The sequence below is a fragment of the Anguilla rostrata genome, chromosome 12 (genome assembly GCF_018555375.3).
Source record: "Anguilla rostrata isolate EN2019 chromosome 12, ASM1855537v3, whole genome shotgun sequence".
In the NCBI taxonomy this organism is placed as follows: Eukaryota; Metazoa; Chordata; class Actinopteri; order Anguilliformes; family Anguillidae; genus Anguilla; species Anguilla rostrata.
In genome coordinates, this window is record NC_057944.1 from 2112524 (window position 1) to 2130426 (window position 17903).

General features: G+C 46.4%; 1 protein-coding gene across 1 annotated transcript in view; it reads left to right on the forward strand.

Annotated features, from left to right (window-relative positions):
• gpr4 (G protein-coupled receptor 4) overlaps nucleotides 1-8074 on the forward strand; it is a 36100-nt gene extending 28026 nt beyond the window's left edge. Inside the window, exon 2 of the mRNA XM_064302335.1 lies at nucleotides 5647-8074. Within this exon, the coding sequence (XP_064158405.1) occupies nucleotides 6216-7316 (1101 nt within the window). The 5' untranslated portion in view covers nucleotides 5647-6215 and the 3' untranslated portion in view covers nucleotides 7317-8074. The remainder of the gene's footprint in view (nucleotides 1-5646) is intronic.
• The last annotated feature ends 9829 nt before the right edge of the window (nucleotides 8075-17903 follow it).

Consider the following 17903-nt stretch of genomic DNA (forward strand, 5'->3'; position numbering starts at 1 on the left):
AATTGATGTTGGCTTTATGGATTACATAAAGCCAAAGGATTAGACCTGCATATTTGACTGGAAATATTCTATTAACTCATTTGAAGAGAGGAGAGTGAGAGATTGAAGTAGAGGAACAAAAGAGTATTTGGCCTTGTGTATTCGGTGAACTTCAAAATGTAATGGGGCTGATGCATGCTATTAAAATAGAAATGGCTTAATGATTGAGCACACCTACGCCTTCCTGACCCAGTTAAACACAGGGGCAAGGAGAGTGTGTCTTTTTCTGTGTTTCATGCCAACTTCCGCTCTTCATTATTCATAACTATAAAACTGGCATTTTATTTACATTCATGAGTAAGCGCACAAATCACAGCTGATAACTGTTTTAACTGTGTCCCCATAATCTAATCTACGAGTGAACTAGCTTTGGCGTGTAAAGCCCGGCTTAAAAAACCACACCTTGAATAGTTTGCGTTTGCTCAACCCTCGGGTGTACCTGAATAAATATGCTGCAGACTCAGTTTATTATGATGAGAGTGACTAAAACAGTGTGGAACTTTAAGTGCCGCTGTCCCAGACCTGGATTAAGCCTAGTCCTGGACTGAAAGAAAGATTCAGCGACGATCTCCACTGAAAAACATTTTCAGTGTGGGGCTAGGTGCAGTACATGTCTGGGAAACCTGCCCTTTATCTTTTGAAGAGAAAATGGAGTTGATTTTACGCGCTTGTACCATTTTTATTACTGTGTCTTAGTCATCTTCTTATATCATGTGTTTTGTTTTTGTTTTATGCATGTACCCAGGGCTCTCTCTGCTGTCGTACATGACTGCCTTGGGTAAATAAAGGATAAATAAATAAATAAATGAAATAGCCTGCTATAGGATCACAGCCATCTGTACCTGGTACCTGGAGGCTGAGTTATGTGTGGTGAAGTCAGCGCTAATGTTAGCGTCAGCTGCACTATATTGCACTTAAAAAACCCTTTCTGAGAATAACCAAGTGATGTACAGTGTTATTTGCCAACAAGGACATTGCTGGACAAATACATTTCAGTCAGTCACATGCTGTGTATCTCAGTATCTGAGGCATTTGGTTGTGCCATGCTGTGTGTATCTCAGTATCTGAGGCATTTGGTTGTGCCATGCTGTTTGTGGCTGGCCACAGTTGTTGGAAAGCTCCGTCCACATCAGAATATAACGTACTTTGCAAACATGCTCACTGGCAGCTAGGGAAATGAGATGTATTGATGATTATTTGAGAACATTATTAAAGCTGCAAAACAAACATCACCCCAAGGCAATGTTATGTTCTCGTGTTTGTAAATCGCATCTTTTCTTAATAGCAGTATGTTTATTTTTTCAACATTATCGTTGAATAGATTTGTTTTCGGGATAATGTTTGATCTTGTTTAGCTGTGGTTTGTAATCAATTGGACACGCTTCCTTTGATGTTTTTTTGCTTTGAATTACGCAGACATTTTTAATGCAATAAACCCTCGTGCCTTCCAGGTGTTTTTCGTTGGAATTCGATACCTGCTGGGATTGGGTAGATCACAGGAAAGCTTTTTAATAATTCTGACCTCTGGACTCTGGAGTCACATTTGGAACCGTTAAATCAGAGCGGTTTGAACCTTTTCCTACGTTCTACATTTTTCCCATTTTGCGTATTTGAAAAAGACCACAAAACAAAAGAGGGAATTTCGAGGCTTTAAAGCTTGTGCCTTCAGCTAGAATAAGAGCCAGTGTTACTGTCCTGTTTACAGACACCGTTCCACTGTCCTCCTGGAAGTGTTCTTAGGGTGAGGGGGTGTTAGGGCCTCCCAGGTGATATGCACCTGTGCGGTACCTCACACTAGCACTCCTACAGATGCTCAATACTTGCTGTATATTTCAGGTTTTTCTTGCCAGTTTAATTTAGGGGTTCTTTGTTCCATTCAGAATGTCAGTCATTCAGCCTCTGAATCTCTGGCTTTCCATAAGAATTATGTTATCAAGCACAGCCTTATAACACTTAATTAAACGTAATTTACCCTCAACGGAACCAGTTGTAAAATGTATTGGACAGTGTGAGTTCACACACGTGCCGTGGCATTGATCTGTTCATTGGCTTTTCTTACGTCAACATTTCTCTCAGACTGTCTGGTGCTCAGGATGTGCAGCGATGGCTTGTCTTATTTTCCCCAGGTTCGCGCCTCACCTCTTAACCATTTGATGACTGGTTGCGTATTATGATGTTAGAAGATGTGGTAATAAGGTTAAGTCAGTAATTACCTGGGGTTCACTGCGCCCTCAGCCTTTGCTGGTCCCAGAGTTCATGGAGCAGTTATTTGCAAGGGTAAAGTACAGTAAGGAAAAATATGTAATTATACTAAATTACTGCATGGTACATTTTGACCCATTATGGGAATTGTCACACCAGGTCTGCAACATGCCTTTTCGTTATTGTTTTCTTCTGGGCCAGCGATGTCCTGAGAAATGCCTTTACCACTTGGCCAGAATGTAATAACCTTCTCCTGGAAGGAAAACACACAGAATAGGTGTGTTTTACTGGTGTAATGGCTGCTGAGCTGCCCATTCACATAGTCCTGACTGGCTGATAACTCAACAGGACCTTTGCAAGGGGTTTTCCACCCTGATGGCCAAGGGTTATGTTTTTTCGCAACTCAGTTCAGAATTGTCTCCGTTTCATATTGGCTGTGGAGGGCAGTAGTGCCAGGTGGTCCATGACTCTCATTATCAGTACAGCAGAGCAGTCTCACTATCTGTACAGAAGGGCAGTCTCATTATCTGTACAACAGAGCAGTCTCACTGCCTGTATGGCAGAGCAGTCTCACTGCCTGTACAGCAGAGCAGTCTCACTGTCTGTACAGCAGAGCAGTTTCACTATCTGTACAGCAGGGCAGTCCCACTGCCTGTACAGCAGAGCAGTCTCACTGTCTGTACAGCAGAGCAGTTTCACTATCTGTACAGCAGGGCAGTCCCACTGCCTGTACAGCAGAGCAGTCTCACTGTCTGTACAGCAGAGCAGTTTCACTATCTGTACAGCAGGGCAGTCTCACTATATGTACAACAGGGCAGTCTCACTACCTGTAGAGCAGGGCAGTCTCACTGACTGTACAGCAGGGCAGTCTCACTACTGTGGCAGAGCAGTTCAGCTATTCCCTGCACATATGTGGTAGTTGATATATCATCATATTACATTCACCTCTGGCTGGAGGAGTTTCCATTTTGTATGGTTGGTAATGAAACCAAAGGCCTTTTTTTCGTGTAATGCATGCACTAAAAGTTACCCAAACCTGTACATGCATATGCCCTTCATAAACAACACCAGGAATAATAATGATAATAATAATAATAATATGTGCATTATCTAACTGGCTTACTCCTGGTCAAGGTGGCTGGAGCCTATCCCAGCATGCACTGGGTGAGAGGCAGGAATACTCCCTGGAAAGGTTGCCACTCTGTTGCAGGGCACACACACCATCCACTCACACACTCATACCTATGGGAAATTTAGACTCTCCAGTGAACCTAACCTGTGTGTCTGGATTGTACCCTGTGGAAACCCACGCGGACACGTGGAGCACATGCAAACTGCACAAAGTAAGGCCCCAGCTGGGATATGGACTCAGGATTTGAACCTTCTTGCTATGAGGCGACAGTGCTATCCACTGCACCAATGTATCATAATAATAATAATAATAATAATAATAATAATAATAATAATAATAATAATAGAGAGTTCATATTATTATTATTCCTTGTGTTTTTGAAAATATTTATTGAACCAGAAGAAGCTTGGGAGATAGTTTTGGGAGATAAGCTCCTTCATCAGAGCATCAGTGATCTGACAGCGCAAAACGCGTTATCATCTTGTGGTTCAATAAATATTTTAAAAAGGAGTTTCTGGCTGAACCTTCTTTTTTCTGCATGTTTATTTTTCCGTGGATAAGCACCCCATTCTGCGAGCCAAAGCTAATGTGATGAGCACCAGCACTCTTCATCTGTTACTGTACATCAGAGTGAATGTGATGTTATCAAATTAATGCAAAAGCAAAGGTTTATTTCAGGTTTTCTACAATAACATTAGAATCGAGCTGTTTTCAATTTCAGTTTTTCCATTTCAAAACTCAGTGTTTTTCTCCTGACTGCTGTAACCTGTAATTTCTGCTTTTTGGTGTGACTATGAGTCTTAGTCATAGTCATGCATTCCTTGTGCTTCCCCTGTGTTTGTGTATTATGTAAAATGATACTGAGTTTACAGGACGTCCGCATGGTGAGCCAAGCTCGATGGTAATCAGTGCAGCATCATCACTGATCTCTGCTCAAAGTTAATTAGGCAGTATCTGGAATATTAAGTTCAACTCAAGTTCAGTTCTCTTTGTTCAACGATTGTGATAGGATCATACAAGTTACTTTCTCTATTATAAGATTGTGTATGATAGTACACTGTCATCTATTCAAGGATTGTGATAGGATAGTATACTAGTCTGTTCGGGGATTGTGATAGGATAGTACACTGTAGTCTGTTCTGCGATTGTGATAGGATAGTACACTGTAGTCTGGGGATGGTGATAGGATAGTGCACTGTAGTCTGGATTGTTATAGGACAGTACACTGTAGTCTGGACTGTGATAGGATAGTACACTGGAGTCTGCTCTGTGATTGTAATAGGATAGTACACTGTAGTCTGGATTGTAATAGGATAGTACATTGTAGTCTGATCTGTGATTGTGATAGGATAGTACACTAGTCTGTTCGGGGATTGTGATAGGATAGTACACTAGTCTGTTCGGGGATTGTGATAGGGTAGTACACTGTAGTCTGTTCTGCGATTGTGTTAGGATAGTACACTGTAGTCTGGGGATTGTGATAGGATAGTGCACTGTAGTCTGATCTGCGATTATGATAGTATAGTATACTAGTCTGTTTGGGGATTGTGATAGGATAGTACACTAGTCTGTTCGGGGATTGTGATAGGATAGTACACTAGTCTGGGGATTGTGATAGGACAGTACACTGTAGTCTGGGGATTGTGATAGGATAATACACTGTAGTCTGATCTGTGATTGTGATAGGATAGTACACTGTAGTCTGATCTGCGATTGTGATAGGATAGTACACTAGTCTGTTTGGGGATTGTGATAGGATAATACACTGTAGTCTGTTCTGCGATTGTGATAGGATGGTACACTATAGTCTGTTCTGTGATTGTGATAGGATAGTACACTAGTCTGTTTGGGGATTGTGATAGGATAGTACACTAGTCTGGGGATTGTGATAGGATAGTACACTGTAGTCTGGGGATTGTGATAGGATAGTACACTAGTCTGTTTGGGGATTGTGATAGGATAGTACACTGTAGTCTGCTCTGTGATTGATAGATCACACGTGTCGGTATTGGATGATACACTGTAGTCTGGATTGTTATAGGATAGTACACTGTAGTCTGGACTGTGATAGGATAGTACACTGGAGTCTGCTCTGTGATTATAATAGGATAGTACACTGTAGTCTGGATTGTTATAGGATAGTACACTGTAGTCTGGACTGTGATAGGATAGTACACTGTAGTCTTTGGATTGTGATAGGCTAGTACACTGTACTGTACATGTTTCAACAGGAATGCACACCTAACATTCATCTCCCTGCCTTTAATTTTCAGATGGGTTAAAGAGGAAAGACCAGTAGATCAGCACCTGGTTGGCTGACGCGTCACATGTCCTTCTGCGAGAGTTTGGACAGAGAAGGAAATGGCACAGGGATCTTCAGCAGTAGACTCTGCTACCTGGTAGCCTGCTTCCTGTCCCCATCTTCCTGCAGCTCTGACCTCCGATGATCTGTCCTGATCCCTGACGCTGGGTTAATAAGAAGCCTGGGGCTTCCTCTGGGGAAAGGTCAGGAACCAGCCATGAAAAACGGGGAGGACAAATGAGGAGCCTTGGAGCCACACCCACCATGTCACAGCACAAGGGTCCTGGGCTTGACTATTTCTCAAAGGCCTCCCAAACATCTGAACAAGGAAATGTTTGAGCTCATTGCAGGTCCTCGCCGGCGTCCTTGTGTCTGTACAGTTCAGACGAGTGCCTGTGTGTTCATTGCCAAACCCGCCACATATATCTTAATGTATATGGCTTGAGTTGGAATACAGTGATGTTGAACGCACACTGGCAAAGATGAGCTTTTGGAACTTGCTATAAGGGGCTCTGAAAGATATACGAGTAAAGCTAATAAATGGACAAAACAATGTGCAACATCTCTTTCTGCAAAGTGGACTCCAATATAGACCATCTGTTCCAGCCAACCTTGTACATCATCGTGATTGTCTTGGGTCTACCTACCAACTGCATGGCGCTGTGGGCTGCCTACATGCAGGTCAAGCAGAAGAACGAACTGGGGATCTACCTGATCAACCTCTCGGTCGCCGACCTCCTCTACATTGCCACACTGCCCCTGTGGATCGACTACTTCCTCCACCATGACAACTGGATCCACGGACAGGAGTCCTGCAAGCTCTTCGGCTTCATCTTCTACACCAACATCTACATCAGCATCGCCTTCCTCTGCTGCATCTCTGTGGACCGCTACCTGGCCGTGGCCCACCCGCTCAAGTTCGCCAAGATCCGGCGGGTCAAGACGGCCGTGCTGGTCAGCGCGGTGGTCTGGGTCATCGAGATCGTGGCCAACTCGGCGCCCCTCTTCCACAACGAGCTCTTCAAGGACCGCTTCAACCACACCTTCTGCTTCGAGAAGTACCCCATGCAGGAGTGGGTGGCGGGAATGAACCTGTACCGCATCTTCCTGGGGTTCCTCTTCCCCTGGGTGCTCATGATCTTCTCCTACCGGGGCATCCTGCGGGCCATCCGGGGCAACATCTCCACGGAGAAGGAGGAGAAGGCCAAGATCAAGCGGCTGGCGCTCAGCCTGATCATGATCGTGCTCTTCTGCTTCGCGCCGTACCACGTGCTCCTGCTGTCGCGCAGCGTCTTCTTCCTCGTCCGGCCCTGCGACTGCCGCTTCGAGGAGGACCTGTTCACCGCCTACCACGTCTCGCTGGCCCTCACCAGCCTCAACTGCGTGGCCGACCCCATCCTCTACTGCTTCGTCAACGAGGGCGCGCGCAACGACGTCACCCGGGCCCTGGCGGCCCTGATGAGCGCCATCAGCCGCAGCCCGCCGCCCGAGCCGCTGGCCGCCAGCTCCGTCACCGTGGAGACGCCGCTCTCCACCAAGAAGCCCAGCTTTTACGAGGCCAAGCCCAGTGCGTATAAGACTGAACTAGTGGCCCTGCGCGAGGAGTGCCTTCAGATGACCATACTCAGCGTTAAGAAATGAGCGGCCTTCAACCCCAAACACGCGTCACCACCGTTCCATTTCCCCCAGCCTTTTTCTCTTCCACTTTGCTTTGATCCTGTGAGAACTCTGCTGCGTATCAGGGTTAATGGTCCCTAACAGTCTTGTGACCATTTAGTGTACCATTAAAATTTTAACCTTTTTCCAGGACAGTAAAACTGTACATGTCTGAATGAGCTTTTGATTCTGAGCAGTAATGAGTTTCACCTAGAAAGTTGTTGAAATGACAGCGACACAAGGCCTTATTTCATAGTTCCTTTGAGTGAATCAGTGGCGTGCTGTTGGAATGAGGAAGGACTTCCTGTTGTGTATTGGTGGCTGTAATGCTCTTCACATTTTAAACCACTGAAAATGATTTGTTTATCAGAAATCAGAAGTGCAGCGATGCTGGTACTTTGGTTGTGTGAAGCGTTTTTTGGGAGAGCGTGAAATGATGATAGCATTGCGTGTTATCGCTGCAGGCTGTGCAGCACCACTCAGAGTGATTTATCCCCAGGCCAGGAGCGCTAGCTGACCTTTAGACGCCTGACCTGGCCGTGGGAGGGAAGGGCACATAACTGAGTCTCAGCTCCTTTCATCTGACACGTTTACAGTTTCTCTTTAGATACCCTACAATGCCTTTTAACAGATCCGAAATCATGAATGTCTTTGGTTTTCCAGGGATTATAAAAGCACAGATCATATCACAGGCAATCACTGTTAAAGCGATGTAATGGACAAATAAATTATCATTCCTGTCAGTCACTGTAGTTCCTGTGGTCTGGAGTGAGTGTCTGAGAGATCCTGGGGAAAATGGCTGCAGCGCTGAAGGCAGCTGGGACGGGTCCCTGGGGGTCAGGACGCTGGCCGCGCAGCGGAGTCGAGCGCGTCACGTTCAGCGGGAGCCGGAAGAGCTGCCGTCCCGCGATTCCCCCGGGGACAGAGAGCGCACATCCACCCTAAACCTCCCAGCCCCGATTCCTCCGGGGGACAGAGAGCGCACATCCACCCGCGACCGCGATTCCCCCGGGGACAGAGAGCGCACATCCACCCTAAACCTCCCAGCCCCGATTCCCCCGGGGACAGAGAGCGCACATCCACCCTAAACCTCCCAGCCCCGATTCCCCCGGGGGACAGAGAGCGCACATCCACCCGCGACCGCGATTCCCCCGGGGACAGAGAGCGCACATCCACCCGCAACCTCCCAGCCCTGATTCCCCCGGGGACAGAGAGCTCACATCCACCCACAACCTCCCAGCCCTGATTCCCCCGGGGACAGAGAGCTCACATCCACCCACAACCTCCCAGCCCTGATTCCCCCGGGGGACAGAGAGCGCACATCCACCCACAACCTCCCAGCCCCGATTCCCCCGGGGACAGAGAGCGCACATCCACCCGCGACCTCCCAGCCCCGATTCCCCCGGGGGACAGAGAGCTCACATCCACCCGCGACCTCCCAGCCCCGATTCCCCCGGGGACAGAGAGCGCACATCCACCCGCGACCTCCCAGCCCCGATTCCCCCGGGGGACAGAGAGCTCACATCCACCCGCGACCTCCCAGCCCCGATTCCCCCGGGGACAGAGAGCGCACATCCACCCGCGACCTCCCAGCCGAGAGACCGGGCGGCATGTGGGACGAGCGCGCACGCCCGCATGGCATGATCCGCAGCGGAAATGCAGCCTGTTCTCCCCCCCCGCCCGCGTGCGCTAGGCTGCATACCCTAAACACACGCAGCAGCGGGAATTACGCATCCACCTCTAATCAGAAGCAGAAGCTATTTATGCCAACTGTGGAAAACTGAGGAACAAACTGCTTTTTCTACCAAGTTGATTACATGCACACGGTCTCAATTTCCCGTTGATTGTTGTCTCTTTATGTACGTGTATTCGAAAGGCAGATTTAGTGTTCATTTTCATATTCCAAATGTCCACGTATTTTCTGGAACTTATTACCAAAAGAATGAAATCACTTGGTGTTCTCATTCTCTGAAAACAAATTAGTCCCGCTGAAATTTCATGGGTCACAAACACACAGAAGAAATGGTCCAACTAAAAGAAGGTTCTTTTGTATAATAAAGTATGAAATATTTTTGTAGAGTAATGAATGATGCAGATGTTGACATTTTATTCCATAGGGTTACTGCCCATCTACAGATGGTATTCAAAAACTAAATATTCATGAACAGGATAATTTGCCTTACATAAGTCTAAGTAAATTATGCACAGTTTATCTGTAGTTATTTATGGACATGGGTAAAGAAAGAAAATACTGTTTATAATTATATCCTGCTGTTGTCAAGGCTACAATAAACACAGGCTTTTTCCCTAATATTTTGTGTTGGGGAAACCGCTCTTAAAGTGTTGTACAGACTACCAGTTAATTCACACTGAAAGTAATTGAACTACAGCAAAGATACCCTAAAGAGAAATGTGGAAATGTGAGACACAACACAAAAAAAAAAATTATTATAATATTCCCCAGCCATAACACGTGAGAGAAATGCCTTCTTTATATGAGAACCATTATACAGCTCAGTGGGAAACTAGCTGTGTGTGGAAAGTGGGAGTTGATCATTGGCAACTACAGTGGAGCAGAGTACTTCTCACCAATCAGGATTAGAGGGAAAAGAGAGAGGAGGCAGCATTCGGTCAAAGGGGTTTGAGGAAAAAAAAATATTTTAGGGCCGAAAGGAGTTGATAGCTCTTGTTAACTATACCTCAGAATGACAAAAAATAACTTCTACAACCACTACACAAATTTGAATGTAGTTGAACTACCAGGAAAATGCTGCAAAATGTAATTGAACTGCTCCCCAACACTGCTAATATTGAATGGAAAAATTCACTGACTTCTTGTTTCACTAAGTTATTGTGAATGCTCACACTGACTGCCTGTTTCACTAGGTTATTGTGAATGATCACACTGACTTCCTGTTTCACTAAGTTATTGTGAATGCTCACACTGACTTCCTGTTTCGCTAAGTTATTGTGAATGCTCACACTGACTTCCTGTTTCACTAAGTTATTGTGAATGCTCACACTGACTGCCTGTTTCACTAAGTTATTGTGAATGCTCACACTGACTGCCTGTTTCACTAGGTTATTGTGAATGCTCACACTGACTGCCTGTTTCACTAAGTTATTGTGAATGCTCACACTGACTTCCTGTTTCACTAAGTATTGTGAATGCTCACACTGACTCCTGTTTCACTAAGTTATTGTGAATGCTCACACTGACTTCCTGTTTCACTAAGTTATTGTGAATGCTCACACTGACTGCCTGTTTCACTAAGTTATTGTGAATGCTCACACTGACTTCCTGTTTCACTTAGTTATTGTGAATGCTCACACTGACTTCCTGTTTCACTAAGTTATTGTGAATGCTCACACTGACTGCCTGTTTCACTAAGTTATTGTGAATGCTCACACTGACTGCCTGTTTCACTAAGTTATTGTGAATGCTCACACTGACTGCCTGTTTCACTAAGTTATTGTGAATGCTCACACTGACTTCCTGTTTCACTAAGTTATTGTGAATGCTCACACTGACTTCCTGTTTCACTAAGTTATTGTGAATGCTCACACTGACTGCCTGTTTCACTAAGTTATTGTGAATGCTCACACTGACTTCCTGTTTCACTAAGTTATTGTGAATGCTCACACTGACTTCCTGTTTCACTAAGTTATTGTGAATGCTCACAGGCAACTCAAGCTGTCCTCGCACTGCACATTTGAGCCTTAATGAAGACTCTTCCTCTGCAAACCATTTCTGCTCGATGAATAAAGCCAGGACTTTGTAAGCCAAGCAGATCAGTCAGTGTTTGGCTTACGCTTTTGATGCACCTGTTGTCAGTCTTACTACACTTCAAATAACTTGATGCACCTTCGCACTGCTAATTCATAATGAATGAAAACAGCTCAAGGGTGTGTTTCTCACGACCTGGTCTTTGCATTCAAAGCTGAAATATGTCACATAAGGGAGTCTTAGAGTAAGTACTATAAAATTTAAAATAGGAGTTGAACGTGGCCCCTGTCTGTGTGCTGTATCCAAAGACTGCCGAGGTACTTCTCTGATCCTGGAGGAAGGTGCAATATTAACAAGCAGCACATTATTTAATCCCCCACATTATTTAATCCCCCTGGTGTTCTTCAGTTCTCAGGGAGAAATCATCTCTCTGAGGCTTGTCTTGGATTCCTGTGTATCAGCTGGGGCACCTTGGCTGAGTGTTTCCAGTGTGACTGCCAGCACTGCTCGTGTTTACATGGTTTAAATGGCTGCTCTGTACCTGGCTGTGTTCGCAGTTTCAGTGTTCTTTCAACAGGACCTGCGCTTAAGGGGCGGCCATTTGTGGTCGTCATTTTGCACACCTGCACATTTGCACATTGAAAGCCACATCATTTGGCTGAAGGTGCCACCCGCTGCTCCCCAGTACTGCCGTCCGACATCATCCAGGACTCAACCACTCCCTAAAAAAAGGGCCTTCATATCAACATTGCAACGTCTCCCGTAATACTAATACTTAGAATGTGCCTTTGTGATGTCTTTTCATTTCCTTTCTATTGTTCATATGAGAACATAAATTTTGTATTACTGATATAAACTAAAAATTGTACTGTGGACAGTGGTAAAATAAGAACGTACTGTATAATTGCAAATGAGACAAAGGGATGTTTAGTAGCTGCTTAGTAAGACCCTAACTTTACTGCAATGGGATCCAGCTCAGGAACCATACTGTAGAGAGAAGAAGGGACTGCAGAGAGTTATGGGAAATGCAGATAATCGATGTAAATGTATAAGCAAAGTGTGGTGTGTTTATTGCTGTTGGTGAATTTTGAGCTTACCGGTGCTCATCCCTATGCAAAAACAGAAAGACATGTAAGGTACAGTATGATTAAAAAGAGCCATAGGTGTGTATTGTCCTTGTGTGCGCTGTGACTGTGTGGCTGTGTTCTCTGTCTTACACACCACTCAGGCTGTGGTGCTGGGAAAATGGCTTCCTCTGAAGCCACGTCCCACGCTGGCTCTGATATGCTCACGGGGGAAATGGGCCCCTGTGCCAAGGGAGATTATCCGCTCCTGCTTGCTAGCTGTCTCCTTGTTAACCTAGTTTAAGCACAGAGACAATTCCAGTCGCTTTGAAGCACTTTGAGGTAGCATGTACCCGTGGCATATTTCCCCAAGGCAATCAAACCAATTTTCCATCCTCGCTCCATTATAGTGACGTAGATATTTGGAGAGGCCTTTCAGCACTAATGGATGCTAATAATGTGGGTAAAACATTGTTATTGCTTAATACATTTTATTATTTAACATTTATTTTTGAGCATTTCCCAATGTAGCTGCACTTTAGTTTCTATTTTCCTGCCTACACCTGTAACTGCAGCCAAAGCAGGCAGATGTTTTCCCACAGTACTACAGGAGGGGTACTACCAGTCAGCAGAGAGCTGTATCTGTCTGTCCCACAGTACTACAGAAGGGGCAGCACCAGTCAGCATAGAGCTGCATCTGTCTGTCCCACAGTACTACAGGAGGGGTAGCACCAGTGAGCATAGAGCTGTATCTGTCTGTCCCACAGTACTACAGGAGGGGCAGCACCAGTCCTCACAGAGCTGTATCTGTCTGTCCCACAGTACTACAGGAGGGGTAGCACCAGTCCTCATAGAGCTGTATCTGTCTGTCCCACAGTACGACAGGAGGGGTAGCACCAGTCCTCACAGAGCTGTATCTGTCTGTCCCACAGTACGGCAGGAGGGGTAGCACCAGTCAGCATAGAGCTGTATCTGTCTGTCCCACAGTACTACAGGAGGGGTAGCACCAGTCCTCACAGAGCTGTATCTGTCTGTCCCACAGTACGGCAGGAGGGGTAGCACCAGTCAGCATAGAGCTGTATCTGTCTGTCCCACAGTACTACAGGAGGGGTAGCACCAGTCCTCATAGAGCTGTATCTGTCTGTCCCACAGTACGGCAGGAGGGGTAGCACCAGTCCTCATAGAGCTGTATCTGTCTGTCCCACAGTACGGCAGGAGGGGTAGCACCAGTCCTCATAGAGCTGTATCTGTCTGTCCCACAGTACGGCAGGAGGGGTAGCACCAGTCCTCACAGAGCTGTATCTGTCTGTCCCACAGTACTACTGTGGTGCAAGTCTCCTAGAGCTGTCACTGCTCTGTCAAGTACGGCGGATGGGGTGCACAGTTCCTCCTGTAGCTGTTCTTGTCTACCCATTTTAAGCAAGAGAAAATCCAGTCCTCACTAGAGCTGTACCTGCATTTCCCCAAGGCAATAAACCAATTTCCCTCATATAGGCTAGTATTGTGTCCTTCAGCATAATAGCTAAGGAGGGTAAAACCATGTTATGATACTTGTATCTGCTTCCCAAGTAGCTGCACGGTTAGCCATTCCAGCCTCACTTAATGAGCTGTAGCTGTTTCCCACAGTACTGCAGGAGGGGTAGCACCAGTCGCATAGAGCTGTATCTGTCTGTCCCACAGTACGGCAGGAGGGAGCACCAGTCAGCATAGAGCTGTATCTGTCTGTCCCACAGTACTACAGGAGGGGTAGCACCAGTCCTCATAGAGCTGTATCTGTCTGTCCCACAGTACTACAGGAGGGGTAGCACCAGTCCTCATAGAGCTGTATCTGTCTGTCCCACAGTACGGCAGGAGGGGTAGCACCAGTCCTCATAGAGCTGTATCTGTCTGTCCCACAGTACGGCAGGAGGGGTAGCACCAGTCCTCATAGAGCTGTATCTGTCTGTCCCACAGTACGACAGGAGGGGCAGCACCAATCCTCATAGAGCAGCATCTGTTTCTGATGACAGCTGATAGCCCGAGAGGGGGGGCATGGAGCTGATAGCTGGGGCTGGCATACAGCGTATCCTCTTCCTGCTAGATGAATCACCCAGGTTCAAGTGTCTGGTCCCCAGCTGATTAATAATAATAATAATAATAATAATAATAATAACAATAATAATAATAACAATAGACTTTTATTCAGAGACTGATAACGATGGCATAAATCGCAATGCAATATTCAGAGGCTGATAATGAATACCATGAGATTCAATGCAACACAAAAATGTTTTGTTTAAAAACAAAAAGAAAACATTAATTCTGAAAACATTTAATAGACATTGAAACTGAGTGACAGTAAGGGGAACCATTTAAAAGGGTTTTGTGTAAGATGCAGAGGAGTGCGGTGGTGGAGGAAACCTGAATTATGAGCAGGACAAAAATAAAGTGCCATCAGAGACACCAGCCCAGAGTGAACCGAAGGCAATAAACCACAGAAACAATGGAGGAGAGATGGGCTTTCAAGCAGAACCATTTTGTATTATCTGAAGAGAACAGACCATGAGAAGTCAGCAAAGAGACAATTCAAAGAATGCAGGTCAGAGATTAATAATACTCTGACAGGGGTAGTGTTGGAAATGTTATTAGGGATGGAGTCTAAATATTTCCTACAAAGAATATTCCAATGCACAGCTGGATGCTTTAGAAAAGGAACTGAGAAGGTTGTATTTTTTTTTTTTTTTGACAGAAGAGAAAGGATTGACAACGGCAGATTCCCTGCTTTTTGTGTAAAATTGTTTAAGAAAAGAAACGGTGTAAAGACATTCAGAACGGCATGGACAATTGACTGTGAAATCCAAGGGGAACCTTGTCAATCAGATGGAGGATAACAAAGATATAAATGTCAGAAGTAATAAATAAGTGACAGGATACACATTTGAAGCAATGAAAGTGTATCATGCAAAAATCCTTAACACAGTCGTGTCGACAGCCAGTCCTGGAGGACCATACTGTCTGCAGGTATTTCTGTCAATCAGCTGGAAATGAAGACCTGGAGAACAAGGTGTGTGGACTCTTCCGCCTTTCTGTGGCTTTAATGAGTCACTTATGCTGAATCACAGACATTCTGGCCCTCCAGGAGTTGCACATCCGTCTTCAGATTATGCTATTCCTCACATAAATCCTATTTTTTTCGAAGGCATCATTTTGAAACATTTCCACTGGCATGCCGGCCTTGGGATTCAACAGATAAGAGCAAAACATTGATAACCAATATTTAGGGGGTGTTTTTTTATGGAAAAAGTAACTATAAATAATGTACTGGTAAAGAAGGAGAGGCTTAATTGTGCTTTAAATTCATTCACATGGTGTGCTGCATGCCATGCCAACAGGAGTTCACCAGATAACATTGTATTAGGGCAAATGTGCAAACAAAGCATTTGCCTTGAAATACCAGTGATGTCATACCTTGCGGGCCTTCTGCTGAACGGTGTACTGCGCTTAATGGTAGCCCAGCTCGGCTGCAACAATAGTCAAAGGGCCGGCCCTGGGTGTCACGGGGAGGGGCTGATTGTACACGGCTGTTATGTCTGGCTGTCTGACGTCCACAATGAGGTGTTGCTGTAGCAGTTTGCTCTGCGGAGCGTATCATTACCCACCGTGCAATTTGTGCAAGTCGCACGTGTTCATTTTCGCGTGAGCTCACGGTGGTGGTCGCGTGACGAAACGATGGCCTGTCGGAGCCGGACGTGTCCACTCCCCGCCATCAGTGAGCACAGACGTTGTGTCCACTCCCTGCCCTCAGTGAGCACAGACGGTGTGTCCACTCCCCGCCCTCAGTGAGCACAGACGGTGTGTCCACTCCCCGCCCTCAGTGAGCACAGACGGTGTGTCCACTCCCCGCCCTCAGTGAGCACAGACGGTGTGTCCACTCCCCGCCCTCAGTGAGCACAGACGGTGTGTCCAGTCCCTGCCCTCCGTGAGCACAGACGCTGTGTCCAGTCCCTGCCCTCAGTGAGCACAGACGGTGTGTCCACTCCCCGCCCTCAATGAGCACAGACGCTGTGTCCACTCCCCGCCCTCAGTGAGCACAGACGCTGTGTCCACTCCCCGCCCTCAGTGAGCACAGACGGTGTGTCCACTCCCCGCCCTCAGTGAGCACAGACGCTGTGTCCACTCCCTGCCCTCAGAGAGCACAGACGGTGTGTCCGCTCCCTGCCTTCAGTGAGCACAGACGGTGTGTTTGATGCTGTCAGAGTGGTAGTGGTGTGTTTGTGTGGCACTCCGTCCCCCGGAGAGGCGGATTGGTCTCGGCTGCGCCGGCTGGTGGAGAGAGCACACGCACCTGGGCTGCGTTGGCTAATCAGCCAGGTGCTTACAGGTGTGCTGCTCTCCACAGTTCGGGGCCGAGCCGAGTGCCTTTATTTGAGTTGCGTTTAATTTCAGTTTTGTTTCTTTTAACAAGATGGGGACAAAATTAACCCGTGCTGAAAAGTGGGAGGAGCGGGCCAGCTACGAGCGGGGAACTGAAAAGTTGCCACACGGTTTTGCTTTCTTTTGCCTTTGTTATTTTAGTTTGTTATTTTAGTTTATTGTTTTTGCCTGGAACCCGTAAGGGGGAAGGGTGAAGATGGCGTCTATTTTATTTCATGTTTGTGGGGGTGCGCTCTCTCTCTCTCCATACGACAGACAGTGGTGTTCCCCGGCACTGCCGCATCTGCCTCCCAGGGGTGTCACGCTTGGCGTGTGACAGTTGGAAAGTATTATTATATGGGACATAAGGAAAGCAGGCTTTTGAGTGTTTAATTCAAACCTTTGGAAGGCTTAGTACATTCATTTATAATGGCAGCACTGTTATTGTAAAAATGTTTCAGGGCTTGATGAATGGACTTTATTCATCAGCTCAAGGATCCAGTCATGCACATGAGCAGCTACATCCTGGAACTACGTGGCCTGAAAGGAATCCAAAGTGAAAAGGAAAACCTGCATTTAGAATTCATATTTCTGGGAAGGAAGCAGGTGGCAGGATCTGGCACAAAGTGAGTAACTCCAGCGCAAACAGCGCGCAGGGCAGACAATGCGAGCGCTGGGGGGGGCCTGGCTGTCCTGGCTGTCCGTGCATGTGAGTGGGTAAGCCCACATTTACAATCTGTGTGTACACTTACACTTACTGAGGTCACCTGTGTGCTTACCTGGAGCAGACTACTTACTGAGGTCACCTGTGTGCTTACCTGAAGCAGACTACTTACTGAGGTCACCTGTGTGCTTACCTGAAGCAGACTACTTACTGAGGTCACCTGTGTGCTTACCTGAAGCAGACTACTTACTGAGGTCACCTGTGTGCTTACCTGAAGCACACACTACTTACTGAGGTCACCTGTGCGCTTACCTGAAGCAGACTACTTACTGAGGTCACCTGTATGCTTACCTGAAGCAGACTACTTACTGAGGTCACCTGTGTGCTTACCTGAAGCAGACTACTTACTGAGGTCACCTGTGTGCTTACCTGAAGCAGACTACTTACTGAGGTCACCTGTGTGCTTACCTGAAGCAGACTACTTACTTAGGTCACCTGTGTGCTTACCTGAAACACACTACTTACTGAGGTCACCTGTGTGCTTACCTGACGCAGACTATTTACTGGGGTCATCTGGGACCTTACCTGACGCAGACTACTTACTGAGGTCATCTGGGAGCTTACCTGAGGCATACACCTTACTGAGGTCAACTGGGAGCTCACATAGCTGTTTATGTATAACGTACATACAGCCAATTCGGCCAATCAGGTGGAAGGGGTGTGGC